We start from the raw sequence: 23,659 nt of genomic DNA on the forward strand, positions 1-23,659 counted from the left end.
CGGAGGGCAGCATGGATGGAGGAATGGAGCTGAGTGGAAGAGAGAATGGGGGAGAGAAGGAGAGGATCAGGCGTGGAGAGGGTGAGGGAGAGAGAACTGGAATCAATGTGTGTAGGGGTAAGGGGTAAATCTCTGTGATCTTCTCAATTAATAATGCAGGACAAGCCGGGCGGTGGTGGCGCATGCCTGTAATCCCAACACTCTGGGAGGCAGAGGCAGGTGGATTTCTGAGTTGGAGGCCAGCCTGGTCTACAGAGTGGGTTCCAGGACAGCCAGAGCTACACAGAGAAACCCTGTCTCGAAAAATCCAAAAACCCAAAGGAAAAAGAGAGAGAGGAGAGAGAGAGAGAGAGAGAGAGAGAAGAAAAAAAGAAAAAGAAGCGCTAGGTAGACAGTTCTTGAGGAGTGAAATCAGAGGTTGATCTTTAACCCCACAACATGCATACATGTGCATCTAGACATGCAAGAACCTGAACAAACATAGATCTGCACACTCATGAACACACCCACCTAAATTATCCTGTGAGATCTCAGTCTCCCTCTCTCTCCTGATATGGGGCCAGGCAAGGGGAAGAGTTCTGTGGCAGAGGAGCCACGTAGTGGGTGGAGTTTAGATCCCTGCCTGAGTTATCAGTGGAAGAAAGCACCCTGCTTACACTAGGCTTTGCTAAGCAGAAGAAACTCTTCCGTATCAAGGCACTGAGAGTTGGGAATCTTTGCTATCGTAACTTATATTTGCCCATCGTAACAAGTACAATGATATTAAGAGAAGAGCACACACACACACACACACACACACAATCTATTTACTAAATAAGGCAGTAAATTCTTTGTTTGCTGTTCAATGCAGAAAACTTGAATCTAGCACATTTTACCACTATAACCCCTGAAAGGGGCTTAAAAAGAGAGAAGGGGGGGTAGAGAATGTGGCACGGTGGTGTGGGGGAAGGGGGTGCCCAGGCGGACCCATGCCCAAGCACCTCTTCCTCCTGAGGGACCACATGCACACAGGTATGGTATAGAATAGAGTTTATTCAGGCCAGAGGATGGGAGTTAGAGAGGAGAGAGAGAGAAAGAGAGAGAGAGAGAGAGAGAGAGAGAGAGAGAGAGAGAGAGAGGAGAGAGAGGAGAGAAGAGAGTGTGAGAGAGAGGAGAGAGAGTGAGAGAAAGTGTCTCTGTGTGTGTGTGTGTGTGTGTGAGAGAGAGAGAGAGAGAGAGAGAGAGAGAGAGAGAGAGAGAGAGAGAAGTGAGAAGAGAGAAGTGGGAGGCCAGCCATGACCACGTGGAGAGAGGGGGAAGGGGAGGAGAGCCCAAGGGGCAGAGAGGTGGGAAAGCGATGGGGGGGGGGGGAGAGGGAGAGAGAGAGGGAGGGAGAGGGAGGGAGGAGGGACAAGTAGCTCCTTTTATAGTGGGCCAGGTCTGTGGGCAGGGCATATCTGGCTGTTGCCAGGTAAGTGTGGGGTGGAGCTTAGACAGAATACCAACAACCCCACTGAAGCAGAAGAATCGCCCAGGAAACAAATCGTTGGAGCTGTGTGGAAGTTTTGGAAAGCAACAGAGCACCCTCCTGCTGAGAGGTGAACCCAGGCTTACACAGGGACCACGGCAGAGCCGAGATATGAATCAAGTGTGTCCTCTGCAGGAACCGTATTTTCCATCAGTTCTGAGAGAAACCTCAAGGGAGTCTTCTGCCAGAATCAGCGCTAAGGCACAGGAGGTCACAGGAGGCAAAGCAGGCTGGATTTAAATATTAACTGAGGACCTTTCAGATGAAGAGTGGTGCAGAGCCCCAGAGGCGCTGAAGGAACGAGGCTTCTTGCCCCACTTAGCTTAGTCCTGGTCACAGACCGCTAGAGCCGTGAAGACATGAGGCACCTTCAGGTTTAAATAGGCGTTAGGGAACAGGAAGGAAAGAAAGGCGGCCAAAGAAAATTATTTGCACGAGCGGTTTGCCGGGAACAAACTTCACTTGGCCAAGGTCCTGGTCCTGTCTCCACTGGTGGAACTCGAGAGCATTTACGATGGAAAGAAGGGCTACTTTTCTCCCCGAATCAATCTTCTTCCTTTGGCGCAATTTCTTTTCCCCTGTACAGCATTCCCTTCAAAGAAAAGCGAAAGGAGTAAGGATTAATTTGTGAGGGCCGAGAAAGGGCAAAACCCGCCCCTTCTAGAGGCAGTTCAGCCCAGAGGCAGAGGGGAGGGAGGTCTGGGGACCGTGATTTTGCAATAGACCCTTTGCTCCTACTGGGAGTGCTCTGTTTGCTAAAGAGAGCCTCTTGCCAACAGCTATGCCTTACAGAAAACAGCAGTCTTAGCTCTAATAAACAACCAACTGTCATCTCAGCCCTGTTGGAGCAGATAAGCCTTATCCCCCCCACACCTCCCAACAGCAGCGAACAAAAGAACGGTTGGTGGTAGGTACCACGCTTTGGAAATATCAAAGCTGAAAGCACTAAGCTTTCTCTGGGGTTCCAGAATAGGTATGAGAGATTCCATAATGGACTTCTAATAAGTAAAGTTTATCAGGTTGGGCTGAGCCAACAGCAGAAACGTTTCTAAGAGCCGAGAATAAACACCTAACTGTTTGCATTGGATGTGTGATAAGTTGCTACCGCAAAGCACAGATGTGGCAGCGTGCTTCCGCCTGGCCTTAGAAAAACAAGACAAGGTCCTTGCAGCAGATGGGCTCACTGCACGGTTGTGTGCCTGTGTGCAGGCAGCAGGCACACCGCTTGTCCCATCTTGTTCCTTTGTGTTGTGGGTAGCCCAGGGGCTAATTGTATTTGGTGCTAATTCCGTTCTCCGAGGGGGGCTGCTAACGAGGAGTGAGTCGGCACTCAGGTGATTTCCTGTAAACCTTCTTCCCACCTTAATTTATAAATAAAGGCTAGAGCAGGTGTTTGGGCAGGAGGAGAAGAGGGATTTGGGTGAGAAGGAGAGAAAGAGAGGATTTGTTAGAGGAAGAGAGGAGAAGAAGAAGCACCTGGTCTGGAGAAACAGCAAGTTATAAAGGGTCTCATAGATGGGAAGATGGTAGTGCAGTGGTAGATCTGCCCAATCTAGGCAAACAGCTTGTACTCACATTATTTGAGTTGTGTTTTCCTTGCTGGGGAATATTTGGGTTGGAGATTTAATGACAACATCTTCTTCCTTCCTTCCTTCCTTCCTTCCTTCCTTCCTTCCTTCCTTCCTTCCTCCCTCCCTCCCTCCCTCCCTCCCTCCCTCCCTCCTTTCCTTCCTTCCTTCCTTCCTTCCTTCCTTCCTTCCTTCCTTCCTTCCTTCCTTCCTTCCTTTTGTCTTAAAATATATTTATTTATTTATTATATCTACCCTGTAGTTGTCTTCAGACATTCCAGAAACAGGGTGTCAGATCTTGTTACAGATGGTTGTGAGCCACCATGTGGTTACTGGGATTTGAACTCAGGACCTTCGGAAGAGCACTCGGTGCTCTTAACTGCTGAGCCATCTCTCCAGCCCACCTTTGTTCTTTCTAACGTTTCTTCCCTCTTACATGATTCAAGTCAGAATCTTTGTTCTTGTACTTCCTGTTAAAGCATAGAGCAGTGACTATGGTCCTTCTCCTGAGTATCCTTGGCTCCAGGCTGAGTCTCTTTCTTGTTAGTACACTGTCCACTGCTGAAGAAAAACCCCACAATCAGGATCAGGTTTCCTTCCCTACAGCAGCCCCACTTAAAAGAAATGACTGATTAATTTGACAGAAATAGCAAAGAACCAGAGATTTTGTTGCTTAGAAGGGAATGTGTAAACCACAATTTAGGATGACCATATAGATCTTCACCAGAAGATCTCTTGGGGCAATAGTCTGAGGTCTTTGTCATATAGAATGGCTTCTCCTCCATTCAAGACTTTCATCTCTCTAAAGAGCACTCTCAAGAGCATCTGCCCCAATGACCATGTGTAAAGATGGTCATCTCAGTCTCCTTCTAGACAACCTGACCCCTGATACCATAAAGCACAAACATTGGGAGTGTATTGTTCATAACTGTACAACTTAAGGAAGTTTTACAAAATGCACCCACTTACATGAGGACCAACAGCTGTACCAAGAAGTTTCCCCATCACCAAGGAGAATCAATAACCTTCCTCTTAACATTGTTCCTCAACATACTGTTGGTGGTATCTGCAAGGCTGTTGCCAGAGGCTCGGTGTTACCCACTCCCAGCGACATAGTTTGCCCTTCTGAGAATCTAAGTCAACTTGTTTTGTTTGAGCCAGGCTCTCTATGTAACTCTGGTAGTCTTGGAATTGTCTACATAGATCAGGCTGGTCTCAAACTCCCAGAGAACTGCTTGCTTCTGCCTCCTAAGTGCTGGGATTAAAGGAATTTAATTTTACCCAATTCAATTTGTTGTTTTATGGTTTTTGTTGACCAATATTTGAGAAGGACCGTTTTGAAGCAGCGATGAATGACACCACAATGAATATTCTAGGAAATGTTGTTGGATGGGCATGAATGTCCCTGGCTGTAGAATATGTGTGCATTTTAGTTCTGTTAGGTACAGCACTACCAGTTTTTGCAAAGTGGTTGTGCTCATTTGTATTGCCACTTGTAGTGTACGAGAAATAAGACTGTTAGTAAGTTTCTTCTAGGCCCCGCCCAACAGTTACCTAGCAACAGCCAGGCACAACCCTGGCTTGCTATAAAAGGGCCATTTGTCCTCTAGAGCTCTCTGACCATTTTCTCTCTTTGACTTCTCTCTGGCTCTCTGTCCTCTTTCTCTCCCTCCCCTCCTCTCTATCCATGTGTCCCCCACTTTCTTTCTCTGCCTCTACCCCCTTCTTCTTCTTTTTCTTCTTCTTCTTCTTCTTCTTCTTCTTCTTCTTCTTCTTCTTCTTCTTCTTCTTCTTCTTCTTCTTCTTCTTCTTCTTCTCCTTCTCCTTCTCCTCCTCCTCCTCCTCCTCCTCCTCCTCCTCCTCCTCCTCCTCCTCCTCCTCCTTCTTCTTCTTCTTTTTTTTTTTTTTTCGAGACAGGGTTTCTCTGTGTAGCCCTGGCTGTCCTGGAACTGACTCTGTAGACCAGGCTGGCCTCGAACTCAGAAATCTGCCTGCCTCTGCCTCCTAAGTGCAGGGATTACAGGCGTGTGCTCCCACCGCCCGGCTCTCTACCCCCTTCTCAACCCCCTCCCTTGCCATGCCCTCAAATAAACTTCATTTTATACTAGACATGTGGTCATATGGTTGATACCTCCGGTGGTGGTGGGCGGGGCATTGCTTCTCATGGGCCCACTGAGTGACCCCCCCCCCCATGCATCACATCACTTCATCACTTTTTTTTTTTTTGCTCCAACTAAATCATTTAGTTTTCCTTGAAGAAATGACTGAAAAACACAACTCTAGAAAAACAAGGCTGAGACAGCATTCTTTGTGTTGCGTAACAAAACCGACCCTTTAGGAGACACGGTCATAATGCCCATGGTGGGTCTAGCTATGGAGATGTGAAATCCATGCATACAAATTTCATAACTGAAAGAGAGGAAAAAGCCAAAGGAAAAACTCCAAATAAATGCTGCGTATACATGATGTCCCTTTTGCATTGCACGTCAGAAGGGGGGACCAGCAGCAGCCCAGCTCCCCTCAGTAAACCAAGGGCAAAACCCTGCAGATGACCTCGGCACCATACGTCAGGGCTTAGCAGTCTCCAGTTGCAGGCCACAGTCCTTGAGGTCGTTTGTACCTGCACAAGCCTTCTCCACCTCCCCTCGGCTCATGGCTGCCCTGCTAGGACTAGAGCGGAGGGCTTTTGTATGATCTTCTCATGTAAATAAACACAATTGGAGGATGGGTTGGGGCCTCTTGTCTACTGGGAAATCATTTTTCAAGCTTGGGCATAAGAAACCTTATACAATTTGCATAAACAGTTAAGAGTAAACGAGATTATTTGGAATAAATGCAAGTAACGTATTTTGACAGTGGCAGATTCAGCCGCTACTGAAGACGGTATTTTGGGGGTAAAAAGACAAGTCAGGGTTTGCTGTACAAGATGCTGGAAGGCACAGAACGACCCCCAAGTTCAGTCTCTGCATTTTCATTGTCTCGTGATTCCCTTGTTCAACCAAGCACCAGAGGGGATGTGTAAGCGCTCGAGCACTTAGGGTTTGAACTGCTCTAGAAATCGGTAAAAACCTCAGTTAACCGGGAAGTAAGAAGGGACGGGAAGGTTCTGACAAAGTGCAGTTCTAAATACATGTTTAAATGAACAACAACAAACAACAACAAAACAAAAGGAAAAACAAAAGAAAGGAAAAGTGATATAATGCTGTTTTGTTCCGATGCTGCAGCCTCAGCCCACGATGCGAGGAGTGATGTCTGCTGCATGGAAAGGGGTTGCTGTGGTCAAGCAGTACATGGGTGGCTGGGTGGCGTGTGTTAACAACACAACATGACACTGGACCATGGCCACTGCCTAACACAGGTCAGCCCCTCAGGATGTAGGTGGGTAGGGGCACCCAGGGGCTTGGGCAAACTGTGGCTCAGGCCTCCTGGTGCTCACAGGGCAGGGTTAGTGGTGATGGGCGGGGCAGCGGCGGTAAGGCGGGCAGTGTTGGGGCTCATCTCGCACGCGGCTTGCTCTCTCCCTGCTCTTCCTGGCAGCAGCAGGGAGACTGGGGTCCTTGTTGCTGAAAAAATAGACTCTGAAGAAAACCCTTGCTGTCCTCTTGTAGCCGCGGGCACAGATGAGCGGTGATGGCTTCCCAGGACGGCGGTGGGTGGGTGCCACCCCCACCAGAGTGGGTGTCCAGAAGGCGTCACGTGTAGGGGCCTTTTACAGTTAGTCATTAAAAAACATGTTGATTTTCTGAATATCAAGTCTCCTTACTGGTTTTAAATAGCTTATAACAAAAGTGTAAATGTTAGAATGTTCTAGCAAGCAGAGGACCAGCTACAAGCCACAGAGCCAGTCTCAATTCTGGTTACAGCTGGGGACATGGCTTGCTCACTTGAACTTGGCCAGTAGAAAATTTTGCAGTGGATTCCAAAAGTATGTGTTTACAAACACTCGCTTGGTAATAGGCACAGTAGAAACGTTGTGCTGTGTGGCTGCAGAGGCTTGGGCCGGGCCCGCAAAGCCACGTACCCGCCGCGCCGCCCCTGCGCACGCATAGAGGTCCACGTGGCAGTGGCAATCACTGCCCAGGCTAGGGATCCAGCTCAGTGTTGCTCTCACCTCCAGAATTCTCAGGCCGTGGCCGAGGCCACAGCTGCTCCTGAAGCTCCTTCACCACCTTCTCTAGGTGCTCACGGGCCTCACGTTCCCGCAGCAGGTCGGCTCGAAGCTGCTCACGGTCAGCCTCCGCATGCTGCAGCTTTGCCTGCAGGTCCTCGATCTGGGCTGAGTACTTGGCACGCAGGCGCACCCGGGACTCGTTGGCCTCTTTCATCTTCTTCTCATTTTCAGCTCGGAGCCGCTCAATCTCTTTCCTCAAACTGCGCTTGGCCTCTGTAGCTTCCCGCAGTTTCTCCTTCTTGGCCACACGCAAGAATTCTAGCTCCTGGTGCAGGCTGCGCTTGGCCTGCAGGGCTGCTGTCAGCTTCTCCTCTTGTTTGACTCGCATTTTGACCACCTCATGCAGGAACTTTTCTTTGGCTTCCTTGGTGTCCAGGCCGCCCTCCAGGGCTTGCCGCAGGTGCTCCAGCTCTGCCTCCAGCCCACTTTTTTTTTTTTTTTTTTTTTTTTTTTTTTTTTTTTTTTTTCCCGAGACAGGGTTTCTCTGTGTAGCCCTGGCTGTCCTGGAACTGACTCTGTAGACCAGGCTGGCCTCGAACTCAGAAATCTGCCTGCCTCTGCCTCCTAAGTGCTGGGATTACAGGCGTGTGCTCCCACCGCCCGGCTCTCTACCCCCTTCTCAACCCCCTCCCTTGCCATGCCCTCAAATAAACTTCATTTTATACTAGACCTGTGGTCATATGGTTGATACCTCCGGTGGTGGTGGGTGGGGCATTGCTTCTCATGGGCCCACTGAGTGACCCCCCCCCCCCCCATGCATCACATCACTTCATCACTTTTTACAAAACATCACCGATGGTTGGTTTTTATCCCTCTTTTAAATATCAGCCCCTTTAGGAAATATGAAACGATTCTATATCATAGTTTCAATTTGCGTTTTCCTGGAGCCCTAGACACCAAGCACGTTTTAATGTTTATTTGCCATTTTCTTCTTTGTTCTGCACAGAGTCTCTGGTGCCATCTTGGAATTCACCTTATAAACCAGGCTAACTTTAAACCTGCACCAGTCCTCTGGCCTCTACATTCTGAGTGTTCTGAGTGCAGGAATACAGCTATTCCTGGCCTCTTGCATTGGCTGTGGGGAACTCTTACAAAGACCATTGCTCTTTAGGAGGAGGAAGAAGACCTTGTTGTTCAAGGACAAAGAAAGGCACTTGCTCTGGGTAAAGAAAACATACAGGGGATTATGTAGATTTGATGCACTTGCAACATAGTTGGCTGGAAAAAGAAGGTAAAAATGAGATTTGTCCACAGCAGCAAAGCCGTGGACTCACGTGAAAGAAGGTAAGATGGGGGAAGGGAAAAGAAATCTAAAGACACAGATGGGGTCCAGCTGATGCACTCAAGAAAAGTCAAGCGATGGCTTTGGGTGGGCGCCAGCAAGAATCCCAGGTGTCTATTCAACCAAAGACACTCCACAGACATCAGATGGTTTCCTGATTGCCAGCATCCTGACAAAAGGCTGTGTTTCCTGGCTAGCGTCCAAAAAAAAAAGAAAAGAAAAAGACGAAAGGAAACTGAATGCTGGATGTTGTGTGTATGCGGGCAAGCTTGCTGTGGGAGCGGACAACACAGGGGTACAGACCTTTTTCAGGCTCATTGAACATAGGAGAAACAACAAGGGCAGAGTGACCTAGACCGCAAAACGTCATTATCCAGGCAGCTGTGCCTGAAGAGCTGCGCGCGACCCTGAGCAACAGGAGGGGCCCGGAGTCCCGTGGCTCTGCTCTTTGTTTCTGCCTGTCTGTCTGTCCGTGCTCCAGCCTCCCCACACGTGGAGACCCGTCCTTAGTGGCCACAGGGGACTTTGAAGCTACTCTAGATTCTACTTTCCTACCAGTTCGACCTAAAATGGGTTCTTCATGGTGTCTCTCTGATCCCCAAGGCTGACCTGACAAATCGGACGCGTGTTATCCTTTAAGACCGCCACTGAGGCCGGTGGTGGTGGTGGCGCACGCCTGTTATCCCAGCACTTGGGAGGCAGAGGCAGGCGGATTTCTGAGTTCGAGATCAGCCTGGTCTACAGAGTGAGTTCCAGGACAGCCAGGGCCACACAGAGAAAGCCTGTCTCGAAAAACAAACAAACAAACAAACAAACAAACAAACAAACAAAAAAAGCCGCCCCTGAGGACTTCTACAGGGAAGAAGCCCTTTCTGCTTTGTAGCAATGGGCACGGAGAGAAGATTTTTTTTTTTAATTTTAGAGATGGAGATGGGAAAGGATGATACAGACCACAAACCCAGTCTAATCTATCTACTTAACCTATTAAGATGCCTGTTACTTGATAGAGACTGTAGGAAGAAAACTATTTAGTGCGATGTCTAATCTTCACTGTCAGCTTGTCAGGACTGAGACTCACCTGGGAGACAAACCTCATTTTTTGGGGGGGTTGGTTTTTGAGACAGGATTTCTCTGTGTAGCTCTGGTTATCCTGGAACTCTGTAGACCAGGCTGGCCTCGAGCTCAGAAATCCGCCTGCCTCTGCCTCCCAAGTGCTGGGACTAAAGGCGTGCGCCACCACTGCCCGGAGGTGTGATTTGTTTTGATGGAGGATCTGCTATGGCCTTGGTGATGTGTGCCTGAGACACAGCACCAAGGAAAGATGAGAGAGCTTCACGGAGCTTTTGTTTTGGTGTGTCAGATAAACACCAAGCAGGTAACTTAACGAAGTGAAGCACTAGAGAAAGCTACCCTTTCCCTTCAGAGAGCTTTACGGTTTTCTATGTACTTTCCTTTGTTGTTTTACAGGAAGAAGTCATTGAAAAGTTCGAAGATCTCCCTATCAGGAACTGAGTTTACACATGGGGTATGGTTGATAATGTCTAGGAAAGTTTAGTTATTACAATTGTTTTCTTCTAGCTATCACCAGGGATGCTGCTATGTATCCTTCAAGTCATAGAACAGCCCACCACAACAATGATTTGGTTCAAAATGTCATAACTGCAAGATATATATGTCTTGATTGCTCACCTTTCTATCACTTTAATAACTGGAATTCTTCTGTCTTTTTTAAAGATTTATTTATTTAATGTATATGTATTCTATCTGTATGTACACCTGCATGCCAGAAGAGGGCATCGGATCCCATTACAGATGTTTGTGAGGTACCATGTGGCTGCTGGGATTTGAACTCAGGATTTCTGGAAGAGCAGCCAGTGCTCTTACCTGCTGAGCCATCACTCCAACCCTCAGTGATGGCAATTCTTAAACTATGAACATACAGCTGAACATAGGTGTTAAGACAGAAGGCATTTCTAAACTCGCTGGCTTAAGCAAGTCAAGTCTAGGGAGTCTGACATAACTTATGATGGGCGAGTATAGAAACTTAAATATGGCATCAGAACTTGCAAGATGCCTCAGTGGTTAAAAGGAGTCATTGCCAACCAAGCATGCTGGCTGCATCTAACCACAGGAATCTACATGATGCAAGGAGAAAACTGACTCCTGTGAGTACCCCTGCCCATGCGCTGTAGCAGGTGTATGTTTCCTCAACACACACACACACATACACACACACACACACAATGTAAATGTGCAAAGTAATTTTAAGCAGTATTAATAATCTGTGTGTTGGGCACCTATCTAAAATACTAACACTCAGGAGGCTGAGGCAGGAACAAACCCACTGCCTTTGTGGCACAGAAACACTTCTACAGGACCATCTTTCCTCAGTCCATATGTTAATTCCTGATTAATAGTCAGACTAGCAAAACCTACACTTCCACCGCTGAAGGGCATGCATCTCCTTTGACCTGCCAAGCTATCCCAGGTGTACCTTGCCAAAGAATGCCATGCCCAGTCTTCTTAGAGATGATGGTAACAAGTGAATTTTGCTAACTCCAAGTAGACTCAGCTATGTAGTAATTCAGGTTGGGTTTAGAATCTACACCAGTAAATGCAAATCAAGAAAACTTGGTACTGATCAATGCTATCTGGGGACGAAAGCACATTTAGTTCTCGAGATATTTAAGGGATGGGATGCAGCTTAATGCTAGAACACTTGCTCAGCATACGGAAGTCCCTGGATTCGTTTTCCAACAGCTCTCCTTAAAAAACAAGAATTTAAGCCGGGCGTGGTGGCGCACGCCTGTAATCCCAGCACTTGGGAGGCAGAGGCAGGTGGATTTCTGAGTTCGAGGCCAGCTTGGTCTACAGAGTGAGTTCCAGGACAGCCAGGGCTACACAGAGAAACCCTGTCTCAAAAAAACAAAAAACAAACAAAAACAAAAAAACAAAAAACAAAACGAGAATTTAAGTTTTCCTCTTTAACGAAATGAACACCACGAAGCCAGTGATAATAGTTAGCACTTACTATTCTTCTTCAGGTACCATATGCCTGCAATATCCCATTCTGGTTCATTTCATCCTATGGCAGCCCTTGGAAGTTAGTAGTGTTCTTGTCTTCACTAGAAAGGTGAGAATTCTCAGACCATAGCAAGGTTCAGCAGATCTCCCCGAGCAGCTCTGTGAACGGCAGAGATGAACCTAGGAAGGCGGCCAGTTTCCATCTGTAAATCTATTAATGCTATTTCCTTTCTTATTGCTGCGATGAACTCCTCCGGCAAAAGCAACTGATGAAAGACAGGATAGTTCTCAGTAGCAAGAAAGCACAACCTGTCAGAAAAGGACAGCAGAGGGCTCAGTCCACATCAGCAGGAGCACATGGACAGCTTCTGGTGCTGACCAAGAAGTAAAGGACTCTAGCTGCAAGCAGGGCCAGACAGTCACCCTCAAGTCCCACTCCAATACTCAGCTAGACACTGTTCTTACAAAAGAAAAAAAAAAAACATTGTATGTATATGACTACACTGTAGCAGTCTTCAGACACACCAGAAGAGGGCATCAGATCCAATTTTAGATGGTTGTGAGCTACCATGTAGTTGCTGGGAATTGAACTCAGGACCTCTGGAAGAGCATTCAGTGTTCTTATTTATTTATTTATTTATTTATTTATTTATTTATTTATATATTTAATGTTTATGAATACACTCTTGCTGAACTGATGGTTGTGAGCCACCATGTGGTTGCTGGGATTTGAACTCAGGACCTTCAGAAGAGCAGTCAGTGCTCTTAACCGCTGGGCAGCTACACATTTTTGTTGCCTAGACTCCACAACCAAAACCTCTCCAAATGGTACAGTAAGCTCACGATCAAGTGTTCAAACACACAAACCTGTGGGAGGTGTTTTGCATTCAAGACATATCCGTCACTAACTTCAAATTTCTTATTCTTCTTTATAAAATGGCACTCCTGAGTTCTTTCCAGGGCCAGTGGAGGGAATTACCCAGAGCCTGAGACTGTTAGGTATTCCCAATCTCACTGCCTGGTAGGAAGAGGGTCAGAAGTGGGGTTCTCTGATATCCCATGAACTCTGTTGCTTTTTGTTTGTTCATTTGTTTTTCATTTCTTTTGCATCTTTGACCATGAGCAGGTAGGCGAAAGGGACAGTGAATGTTAAGATGTGGTCGCCAGGCAGTGGTGGTGCACCCCTTTAATCCCAGCATCTGGGAGGCAGAGGCAGGTGGATTTCTGAATTTGAGGCTAGCCTGGTTTACACAGAGAAACCCTGTCTCAAAAAAAAAAAAAAAAAAAAAAAGTCATGGTCTCATCAGATAGCCAAGGATGACCTCAACCTTAGTGTTCCTGACTGCCTCCTAAGTATTGAGATTCCGAGCATCATGCCTTTCTTGAACTGTTTCCCTAGGGAGCATAATTATATTTCCTGTTCTTCAGAACAAATGTCAAGTGGTCCAGAGTCAAGGTTGAAATGCGGGCTACAAACTCTTAATTTCACTGGACACATGAAAGAATGTTGAGGTGATATTTGGGGCAGAACGACATGAGTCTTTATTTTTTATTTAATTTTTAGGTTTTTTTGGTTTTTTGAGACAGGGTTTCTCTGTGTGGTCCTGGTTGTCCTGGAACTTACTCTGTAGACCAGGGTGGCCTCGAACTCAGAAATCTGTCCGCCTCTGCCTCCCAAGTGCTGGGATTACATGAGTGTGCCACCACGCCCAGCTGACATGAGTCTTTATTATTATGAAAGTCTGAGGCACGCAGGGCACATGGGTGAGCTACTCTGACTGCTGAGTCCCCAGATAGTGCATGCATGAGTTCCTTTGGACCATCCAGGCAGCATGGCAGACATTGAATATACATTGAAGGAGGAAAATATATTTGTGGGTACAAAAATTTGGGATACCATCTGGGAATTAACAAAGAAAAGATTTTTAGTTTGAGGCTGTTCAAACGATTTTTCTTTTGCTAAAGGGACACACTATCAAGTCTCTAAGGACACAGATAGAAAGAGTATCAGTGAATTCAGTGGGAGAGAGAGCTAGACTAATAGGCACCCTTGGGAAGGGGAGGTAGCAATGCTGTCCAGCTTGCGACTTAATAAAAGAGTTTGGTCTAAGTGGGAGGACGGTTCCTTATCTTCAGCCTTTAAATAGGCTGTGGTGATTATCATGTGCAATCTGCATTTTCTTTGCCTGGCCAGGGCCTGGGCACCTTCTCGGCTTCTCATTGTCACGCTGGCTATTTCTAGCCACATGGGTCATCTGACTTCCCCTCCATTCTCCGCCTCACCCTCTGTCTCTGTCTCTTAGGCACAGGGTCCAGCCTGGAGCAACCCCTTGTTTTGCTGCCTTGGTGTGTCCACTTTGCTGACCACTGCCCCGCCATTTCCAGGAGCCTCAGGATTGTCTGGGTCCCAACAGAAACTTGTGTGAGGTCCTTATCAGTCACTATCTCTGTTCACTGTAATAAACGTCTATTAGGCTTCCTTTACTCTGTCCATTGCCAAGGTGGCCAGGCTCAGGAATGACTATTACTTCTGGAGAGTGACTGGGTGGGAAATACTCCCCTTCCATGGGTCTTGTGCCAAGGACCAGCCTCGGCTTGGAGAGGGGTTCTGAGGAAGGGGTGTCTAAGGGGTGACAAAACACTCAAAGTCAAATCATGGGTCCAAGCTGACAGTCTATGTTCTTTCTGCTCTAGGCAGCTTTCCAGCTGTTCTCTCTCTCTCTCTCTCTCTCTCCCTCTCCCTCTCCCTCTCCCTCTCCCTCTCCCTCTCCCTCTCCCTCTCCCTCCTCCCCCCTCTCCCTCCCTCCCTCCCTCCCCCTTCCCCCCCTCTAATCTGTTTTCTCTCTCTCTGGTCGGTTTTCTCTCCCTATGTTCTGCTCAAGACAGTTCTCCAAGCAGTTCTTTCTTGCTATTCTAAAAAATTCTCTGGATAGCACATCTCTTGCAGATCATAAGCCCAGTCTTTTATTTTACATATCAATCCAGTCATTTACTCCAGATTCCCTTTTGAGTATCAGCATCCCGCCACCCAAGCCCCTTAATTCTTATAAGACAGCAAACACACGTTTTCTTTCAACATTGCAAAAGAATTCAGAGATCTACCTGCCTCTGTTAAACACAGACAGAAAGCTAGCTGAAATTACCATTTCTACCTCAACTGGACCTAAATTAGTTCTGTCCCAGGCTGACCTTGAACTCAGGAACCTGTCTGCCCTTGAAAGTACAAACAAGAAGATCTCTGGTAATTATCAGTCTCTAGATATCTTTATCTCCTTCCTTAGTATCTTTCCAACAAGTTGTCTCTTAGTTAGCTGCCTTTGTTTCTTTAGAATCATGAGGCCTCTCATAAAATCCATTTTGCATCCTTAGTTTTTGCATATTATTGAGAAATTATATATTTCGAACTCATGTTTTTTTTTCAGAGTTTAAAGATTTATTTATTTATTTTATGTATACTGAAAGAATAGAAAATACAGCCTAACTCCAGCCTTCTAAGGAGCCCCAAACTCTTCACATTCCAGAGCCTGCTCTTTGTGCTGTTTGTTAGAAACTAGGTAAAAGGTCACAGTCCAGAGCCTGCACTTTAAGAGCTAGGCAGAAAGGCCTTGAATAGGTGATCCTGGCCCCATAAGGTAACTGGAAATGAGCTAAGCTTATCTTGCTTCTATAAACTGCTTACGCCATTACCCCTATGCAGGAGTTCATGTAGCTAACAGACAGCCAAGAAAATAGGAAACTAATTGGTCCACTGAGCTTGGGCTCCAATAATTTAAACTGATTGGCCTAAAAACTATGGAGTGGTACAAATCGATTAGCTCGCACTTCGCAGGCTCTCCATGCTAAGAAATGATTGGTTTCTGATTCTTGGGCTTTGTTGTAAACTTATAAAAGCTGTCGCAATTTGGCACTCCGGGTCCACAGTCCTCTAACCCTATGCAGTGTACGGCTGTGGAACCCAGAATTCTGGAATAAAGAAATCCTCATGTTATTGCATCGAGACCGTTTCTCAAGAGTGATTTGGGTGTCGCCTTCTGAGGTGTGGGGTGCTGGGGCGCCCTCAGTTTTTGGGGGTCTTACAATACCAGTACACTGTGCTGTACAGATGGTTGTGAACCATCATGTGGTTGCTGGGAATTGAACTTAGGATCTCTTCTCACTCTGGCCCAAAGATTTACTTACTGTTATATGTAAGTACACTGTAGCTCTCTTCAGATGCAGCAGAAGAGTGCGTCAGATCTCATTACGAATGGTTGTGAGGCACTATGTGGTTGCTGGCATTTGAACTCAGGACCTTTGGAAGAACAGTCAGTGAGTGCTCTTACGTGCTGAGCCATCTCTCCAGCCCCTTGGACTGTCCTGAAGGACCCTAGCCAGAGTTTTCCATTTTGCTGAGACATTAGCCATACCTTCATCTCCTGGATTTGTGCTATTTCTGATTATCATGGGGTCATTAACGTTAACAGGGTGAGCATTCCTTGAAGGAAGGATATAAAATGTATACGTTATTATATAAACAAGTCTTATGTCCATGGCAGCCACTGACACTCATGGAGAGTGGAGGCCCATCTCTGCTGGCCCTGTACCAGGGCGGGGACCGTGTCACTCTGTCTCCACAAGGCCACGCTGGACCAGGCAGTCTCTCCTCTGGACTTGTGCCAAGGAGAAAAAGAAATCTCCGACCATTTTATTCTTTTTCTTTCTTTATATCCACCTTTTCCCTATAATCTATTTGGCCAAAAGTTGTTAGGCAGAACCCTTTAAGAAAGAAAGCCCTCAGCCAGGAGGTGGTGGCACACGCCTTTGATCACAGCACTTGGGAGGCACAGGCAGTTGGATTTCTGAGTTCGAGGCCAGCCTGGTCTACAGAGTGAGTTCCAGGACAGCTAGGGCTACACAGAGAAACACTGTTTCGAAAAATTAAAAAGAAAGAAAGAAAGGAAGAAAGAAAGAAAGAAAGAAAGAAAGAAAGAAAGAAAGCCCTCTTATTAATGCTTTAAATTATTCCCTCTCTTTACTTATTATTATTAATTACTAGTTATTATTAACATTATTGTTGTTTGTGTGTGTGTGTGTGTGTGTATGCGCGCATGCGCTTGATAATGTCAAAAGCATCATGCAGAAGGAAACACTTATTTGGGCTTACTGTGACAGAGGATTAGAGTCCATGATGTTCAAATGGAAGCATGGTGAGGAGCCCCAACAGGAAGCTGAGGACTTGAAAGTTGAACAACAACATGAGGTAGAAAGACTGAGCTAGAAATGGCACAACTCTTTGAATTCTCAAAGCCCACTGGGTGGTGGTGGCTCATGACTTTCATCCCAGCACTTGGGAGGCTGAGGCAGGCAGATTTCTGAGTTCGAGGCCAGCCTGGTCTACAAAGTGAGTTCCAGGACAGCCGGGGATACACAGAGAAACCCTGTCTCGAAAACAACAAACAAACAAACAAACAAACAAAAAATTCTCAAAGCCCACCTCCAATGACATACATCCTTCAGCAAGGCCAGATCTCCGAAGACTTCCCAAACAGGGCCACCATTGGGGACAGAGTTTTCCAATTCTCTAAGATTGTTGGGGCATCTCAGGATGTACGTGCGCGTGTGTTGGGTGTGCCATGGCTAATGTTTAAGAACAACTTTACGAAGCCTGTTCTTTTCTTCCATTTTGACGCGAGTTTCAGGAATTAGCCTTGTGCCACTAGGCATGTGCTTTTTCCCAATGAGGCAGACTCCATGCTCTCTTTGTCCAAGAGTATTGCTTTGTGCTGGCAAGGCTGGCTCCTACCTTTAATCCCAGGACTCAGGAGGTAGAGGCAGGAGGCAGGTGAACTCTCTGTGTATTTGGGCCAGCCTGGTCTACAGAGTTCTAGGACAATCAGTGCTACACAGTAAAATCCTGTTTTAGAAAGTTCAAAACAGGGGACTGGTGAGATGGTTCAATGGTTAAGAGCCCCGACTGCTCTTCTGAAGTCCTGAATTTAATTCCCAGCAACCACATGGTGGCTCACAACCATCTGTAATGAGATCTGACGCCCTCTTCTGGAGTGTCTGAAGACAGCTACAGTACATATAATAAATAAATGAATCTTTTTTTTTTTTTTAAAAAGAAAGTTCAAAACAAAAAACTTTCTGTAGAAGTAAAACCTATGTGCTATTTACCAACTGCAGGTGACATATCTTCCTTCACTCATTTATTATGCATGCTTTTTTTTAACGCACTAAGGCATGAACTCATTGTATCCCCTTGCAATTAAAAAAAAAGACTTTATTCTTTTAATATTGTTTATTTATCTATTAACTTATTGCTATGTGTTGTGGAGGGTCCGTCTCACTCTGTCCTGCTGTGCCGTACACTTCTGGTTAGCAGTCATTCTGGCCAATTTCCTTGTCTTTACTTCCCATCTCCTCCTAGGAATGCAGGAACTACAGATACAAGCTCCCTCGCCAGCTTTTTATGTAGGGCCTAAGAGTTAGGAAGCTCTACCTCAGGTCTTCAAGCTTACATAGCAAATACTATTACCTGTTGAACGATTTTCCTGGTCCCCACTTAGAATTTTGTCTACTCTTTTGACTTTAATACTGTTTTTAAGTGCAGAGCAGCAAGCCTTATTGAAAGAGAAGTTTCCACAAGGAACTTTACCAGTCAGTGCATCAGGCCTTTGATAATCAAACTCAGGAAATAAAAAGCTATAACAAATTCCTCTTTTGTATCCCAGAGGGCCCAATCCTACTCTCTTTCTAGAGGAAGTGAGCACCCGGTGTCTACCACACTTAGTCTTCAGAACGGTTCTCCTTCACAGAGACGCTCAAAAAAAATTATAATAAAATATGATCCAGAGGAGAAATTAAAACACACAATCTCAACTTTTGCCTAGTATGGTTAGCACTGTTGTAGCCTGCCTATTCCCTTCTGTTCTGTGGGGTACTGATACATAAATAACTACACCGGGTGCACGGTTTTGCTCTGGAAGCCGATTCCTGTCTTATTCTAACTGAACAATTAGTCTTTAGGAAAAAGATGTCAGGTGCTTGCAGCCCGCAATCTGTGACTATAGAAAGTGGAGCCCTTACCGTGGAGCTTTTGGTGAGAAGACAATTATTTTGTCTGCGTGGCATGTGACCCAGGAAGACTTCCTGAGAAGATATAGAGTTGAAAGATAATCAATAGCTGGGGAGCACTAGCTCAATAGCTAGGGAGCACTAGCCACACCCCTTGCTTGGCTGTTCTTGAGTCCTAGGATGTAAGATTTACTTAGAATGACTCATTCACAGAGGCTAACCTCTCAGATGTTAGTGTCTTTATTAGACGAAATAGTCTCTTAAAAAACCCATTCCCAATAGACTCACGTTGGTGAAGGAAAACTGGCTATCCTGCCATCCTTCCTCTGTAACCTTGTGAAATGCTGCCCCCTGGTGGCTTTCCAGGGTCCCATTGGTTTTTACTTTAAAAAGAATTGGCAGCTAAAACGTTTACAATTCAGTTTGACTAACAGATCTTCAGGCCCATACCTCCAGAGCGCTAGCATTAAATGCATGAGCCACCATGACCAACTCCATTTTGTTTTCCCTTTGTTTGTTTGTTTGTTTGTTTGTTTTCAGGCAGGGTCTTCTGCAGCTCAGGCTCGTGTTGAAACACCAGATGCACTGGATGAACTTGAACTACTAAATATTGCTGCCGGCACCTCCCGGAGTGCTGTGATGATGCAGCCCTGATGGGCTAAAACTAAGTTTCAATAACTTTTTAAAATGTCTTGTCTATCTTCTCTATAGTTAAAGTGAGTATTAATAACCACAGCTACTGCTAAAAAATGACTCTGAAAGCTTTAAAAAAAAAATCACCAGCTGGAGAGATGACTCAGCGGTTAAGAGCACTGGCTGCTCTTCCAGAGGTCCTGAGTTCAAATCCCAGCAACCACATGGTGGCACACAATGATCTATAAAAGGATCCAATGCCCTCTTCTAGTGTGTCTGAAGACAGTGGCAGTGTACTCATATACATAAAATAAATAAATACATCTTTTTAAAAAAGATTCAGTTTAAACAAACATTTAAAGGAAAGAGATTTATTTATCTTATGTATGTGAGTACACTGTAGCTGTACAGATGGCTGTGAGCCTTCATGTGGTTGCTGGGAATTGACTTAGGACCTCTGCTCGCTCCAGTAAACCCCACTCACTCCGGTCAGCCTCGCTCGCTCTGCTCCGGTTAATCTCATCCGCTCAGTCCCTGCTTGCTTGGGGGCCCAAAGATTTATTTATTATTATAAATAAGTATGCTGTATCTGTCTTCAGCCAGAAGAGGGTGTCAGATCTTATTATGGATGTGAGCCACCATGTGGTGGCTGGGATTTGAACTCAGGATCTTCAGAAGAGCGGTCAGCGCTCTTAACCTCTGAGCCACCCCTCGAGCCCCCAAATAAATAAATCTTAAAAAAAAAAAATAACATCACTTGGAGAAAATTCAATAATTTCCTTTATAATGACAAAGACTTTAAAAATATTTTTATTTTATCTTATGCTCATGGGTGGTTTGGCTGTATGTATATTTGGCTGTTTACCATTTCTGTACCTGGTGTCATCAGAGGTCAGAAGAGGGCATTGGCTGTCCTAAAGCTAAAGTCAAAGACAGTAGGGAACAGCCACGCGGATGCTGGCAACTGAACTCAGGTCCTCTGGAAAAACATGCAGGGCTCTAAACCGCTGTGCCCACAAAGACGGGCTCACATTGGATGTCTGAACCATTGTTCTGAAAAGAGCAATATGGGTGTGAACAAGACAACAGGACGGTGAGTGTCAAAGACACACTTTCACTGTGTGCCAGGCGCTTTATAGAGGCCATAGCCCTCAGCACTCCCACTCTGCCTAGCAAAATACTTCAATGTCTGCTTGGAAATGAACAATCCAGGGAGGTAAATAATGTGTCTAAGGCAGGCAGGCAGCGAAGTGTCAGTTGACTAAGGGTGGCGTATTTTACATTATCTGTGTACAGTAGCTCTGTGTCCCCACAAACACGGAGAATAGCAACATAACAGAAATGAGAGAGGTAGCTGATGTGGGAACGCCGTGTCACCATTGTGAATGACTGTGGAATTCCGTCTTTGTACATTGTTTTCACAGTCCTATATTTAGGACGCGTTTCTATTTTTCTTTTATTGAAAATAGATTTTTTCATATATTTTGATTCTGGATGGCTCTCTTCCCCCCCCCCCCCGAGGTTTTGTTTGAAGAAAGCTCTTATTTATATTTCTCATAAATAAAGAACAAGTCCCCTGGCCTTTTCTCTATAATAAGGTTACTGTTGAAAAGATTAGTCAATGGGCTGGAGAGATGGTTCAGTGGTTAAGAGCACCGGCTGCTCTTCCGAAGGTTCTGAGTTCAAATCCTAGCAACCACATGGTGGCTCACAACCATCCGTAACGAGATCTGACTAGTGTCTGAAGACATACATATAAAATAAATTAAAAATATCTTTAAAAAAAAAACCCAGCAAAAACCCCAAACCAACCAAACCAAAAACCTGCAGATGATACACTCATGAAAAATTCGAAGTTAATTTCGGGGCGAAAAATCCTGAAGCAATGTATGTAAACAATGGCAGGTTTTCCTGTTAGTTACTGGGTTGTGAAAAGACGGGGTGGGGGGTTGGAGGGGTGGGGGGCAACACAGTATCATCAAAAGCAAACAGAGGCTAAACTAGCCAACATCTGTGTGCACAGAGGATGTCTTAGGGTTTGTGTTGCTGTGATAAAACACCATAGGCGAGGCAGTTTATACAATAAGGAGTTTAATTTGGCTTGGCCTTCTGGAGGGTTTGCATATAAAGCGGCAGAGCTAAGGCAGAGTGGTAGGCGGCTGGCACAAAGGCTGACAGTTCACATCTCGACCCACCAGGAGGTACAGCACACACTAGGAATGGCATGAGACTTTGAAACCTCCATCCTATGCCCAGTGACACTCCTAATCCTTCCCAAACTGTTCCAATAACCAAGGACCAAGTTTCCAGACACGTGAGCCCTGGGGTCTATGCTCATCCAAACTGCTGCAGAGGAAAAGTGGGTTTTGTCTCAAGGAGGGTTTCTTAGGTGTGTTTTAGAGCTTATGTGAGAATAGATGAAGTAATGACATACTGCTGGGGATGTGTGTGTGTGCCTGTGTGTGTGTGCACGCCTGTGTATGCCTCTGTGTGTGTCTGTGTGTCTGTGTGTGCCTCTGTGTGTATGTGTGTGCCTGTGTGTCTCTCTCTGTGAGTGTCTGTGCCTGTGTGTGCCTGTGTGTCTCTCTCTGTGAGTGTCTGTGCCTGTGTGTGCCCGTGTGTCTCTCTCTGTGAGTGTTTGTGCCTGTGTATGCCTCTATGGGTGTGTGTTTCTGTGTGTGTGTGTGTGTGTGCCTGTGTGTCTCTGTGTGTGTGTCTCTCTGTCTCTCTGTCTCTCTCTGTCTCTCTCTCTCTGTGTCTGTGCCTCTGTGTGTGTCTGTGCCTCTGTGTGTGTGTCTGTGTCAGTGTCAGTGTCTGTGTGTGTGTGCCTGTGTGTCTCTGTGTGTGTGTGTGTGTGTGCCTGTGTGTATCTCTGTGTATGTGTCTCTGTGTATGTGTCTGTGTCTCTGTGTCTGTGTATACCTATGTGTGTGTGTGTGTGCCTGTGTGTATCTCTGTGTATGTGTGTGTGTGTGCCTGTGTGTATCCGTGTGTGTGTGTTTTACAAAAGTGGTAAAAGCACTGCTATAATTGGCAACAATACCACATTTTTTAAACATAAGCAAAGGAAAACATATTTTTGCAGACTGAGACAGCTCAGTTACTTGCCAAACCATGATTGTTTGCAGAGTTCAGGGTGCTCTGGCTTGTTCACCTGCTGCTCTCTATGGGAAGGAAGAGCTGGGTACATTCCTGCTTTCTGTTGGGGGAAAGCCTGTATCTCCTACAGCTGACAGATGTTGCCGGCACACATCTGGGCTGCTCTAAACCTGCTCTCACCCACAGTAGAATGCACTCTGCTGACAGCTTTCATGCCACGGAACCTTTATCGTCTCTCCATACCTGGGAAATGGGAGAGCAGCAGAGAGAACAGACACAACGTCTGACCTGGAGCCGGACACATTTCTGGTGTCGAAGATGCCATTTCTTTCCATACGGTCCCGCCCTCGACACCGGCTGACAGGCAGTATCATGAAGACTCTTGAGAAGAAGAAAAGGCATGTTATCTGGTCACTGTGAAATGGAAAATGATGAAATTCTGAAAGAATTTAGTATCAAACTCCTTTTTGGCAAGGATCTTCCATTTTTCTTGGCTTGCCGCCTGGACTTAGAATGAGCCTGCCTCTTGCAGGTGCCTTTGTCACGTGGGGGCGGAGGGGCGGAGTCATTCCATGGCAGAGGAGCAAGCTGGCTCACGGAGAGCTGAAGGATGGAGAGGAGCTTTTATTTATTGCTTCTCCAGCGCTCTCTTTTGCAACCAGATTTCTTGGTTCCTGGAACTTAAACTTTCGCTTGTGGAGAAGAGAACATTCGAAACTACGTTCCAACTCAGAAATGGCACACATCTGACCAAGAATTTACAAAAATAACTTGGCTGATGGGATGGCTTAGTGGGTGAGGGCAATTGGTGCCAAGCCTGACTGAGTTCAGTTCCTGGAACCCACAGAGGGGACGGTGAGAACCTGTCGTCACAGGCTTTGAGGGCAGGGCCTCTCCAAATGGGTTTGAGGAGTCTATGACAGAGAGAATGGTTGGTGTTTAGTTTCTATCATTACTTGGCCTTACTTTTGTAATTAAATTTTAAAATATTTTTATTTGTTTGTTTAGTTGGGGTAGTAATATATCTGTCTATTTACAAATAGTATATAATTAAAAAATTATAATGGTGTCCGTGCATTTTTGAGTATCTGATAGAAATGTCTATCTTCAATGTGTATGTGTGTGTCAGAGAGAGAGAGAGAGCAAGGGAGCGAGCAAGCGAGAGAGAGAGAGAGAGAGAGAGAGAGAGAGCGAGAGAGAGCGAGAGAGAGTGAGAGAGGGCGAGAGAGAGAGAGAGAGAGAGAGAGAGAGAGAGAGAGAGAGAGAGAGAGAGAGAGAATGGACAAGCAGGCAGGCAGATCCTATACTCTGTGGTGTCC

General features: G+C 46.0%; 1 protein-coding gene across 1 annotated transcript; it reads right to left on the bottom strand.

The window, feature by feature from the left end:
- Positions 1–6,968: 6,968 nt before the first annotated feature.
- LOC127668119 (ski oncogene-like) lies at positions 6,969–22,714 on the bottom strand. Its single transcript, XM_052161550.1, has 2 exons — positions 22,584–22,714; positions 6,969–7,671 (listed from the first exon to the last, which is right to left on the bottom strand). The coding sequence occupies exons 1-2, from the start codon at positions 22,712–22,714 to the stop codon at positions 7,158–7,160; spliced, it is 645 nt and encodes a 214-aa protein (XP_052017510.1). The 3' UTR covers positions 6,969–7,157.
- Between the last annotated feature and the right edge of the window lie 945 nt (positions 22,715–23,659).

This window comes from Apodemus sylvaticus, chromosome 17 (genome assembly GCF_947179515.1).
Source record: "Apodemus sylvaticus chromosome 17, mApoSyl1.1, whole genome shotgun sequence".
NCBI lineage: Eukaryota > Metazoa > Chordata > Mammalia > Rodentia > Muridae > Apodemus > Apodemus sylvaticus.

Bases quoted from the DNA above. Each gene is read 5' to 3' on its own strand.
- LOC127668119 (XM_052161550.1), bottom strand. From the start codon at position 22,714: ATGATACTGCCTGTCAGCCGGTGTCGAGGGCGGGACCGTATGGAAAGA. The intron at 7,672-22,583 runs GTATGGAGAGAC...AAAAAAAAAAAG, and splicing joins GCTGCTCTCCCATTTCCCAG to TGGGCTGGAGGCAGAGCTGG.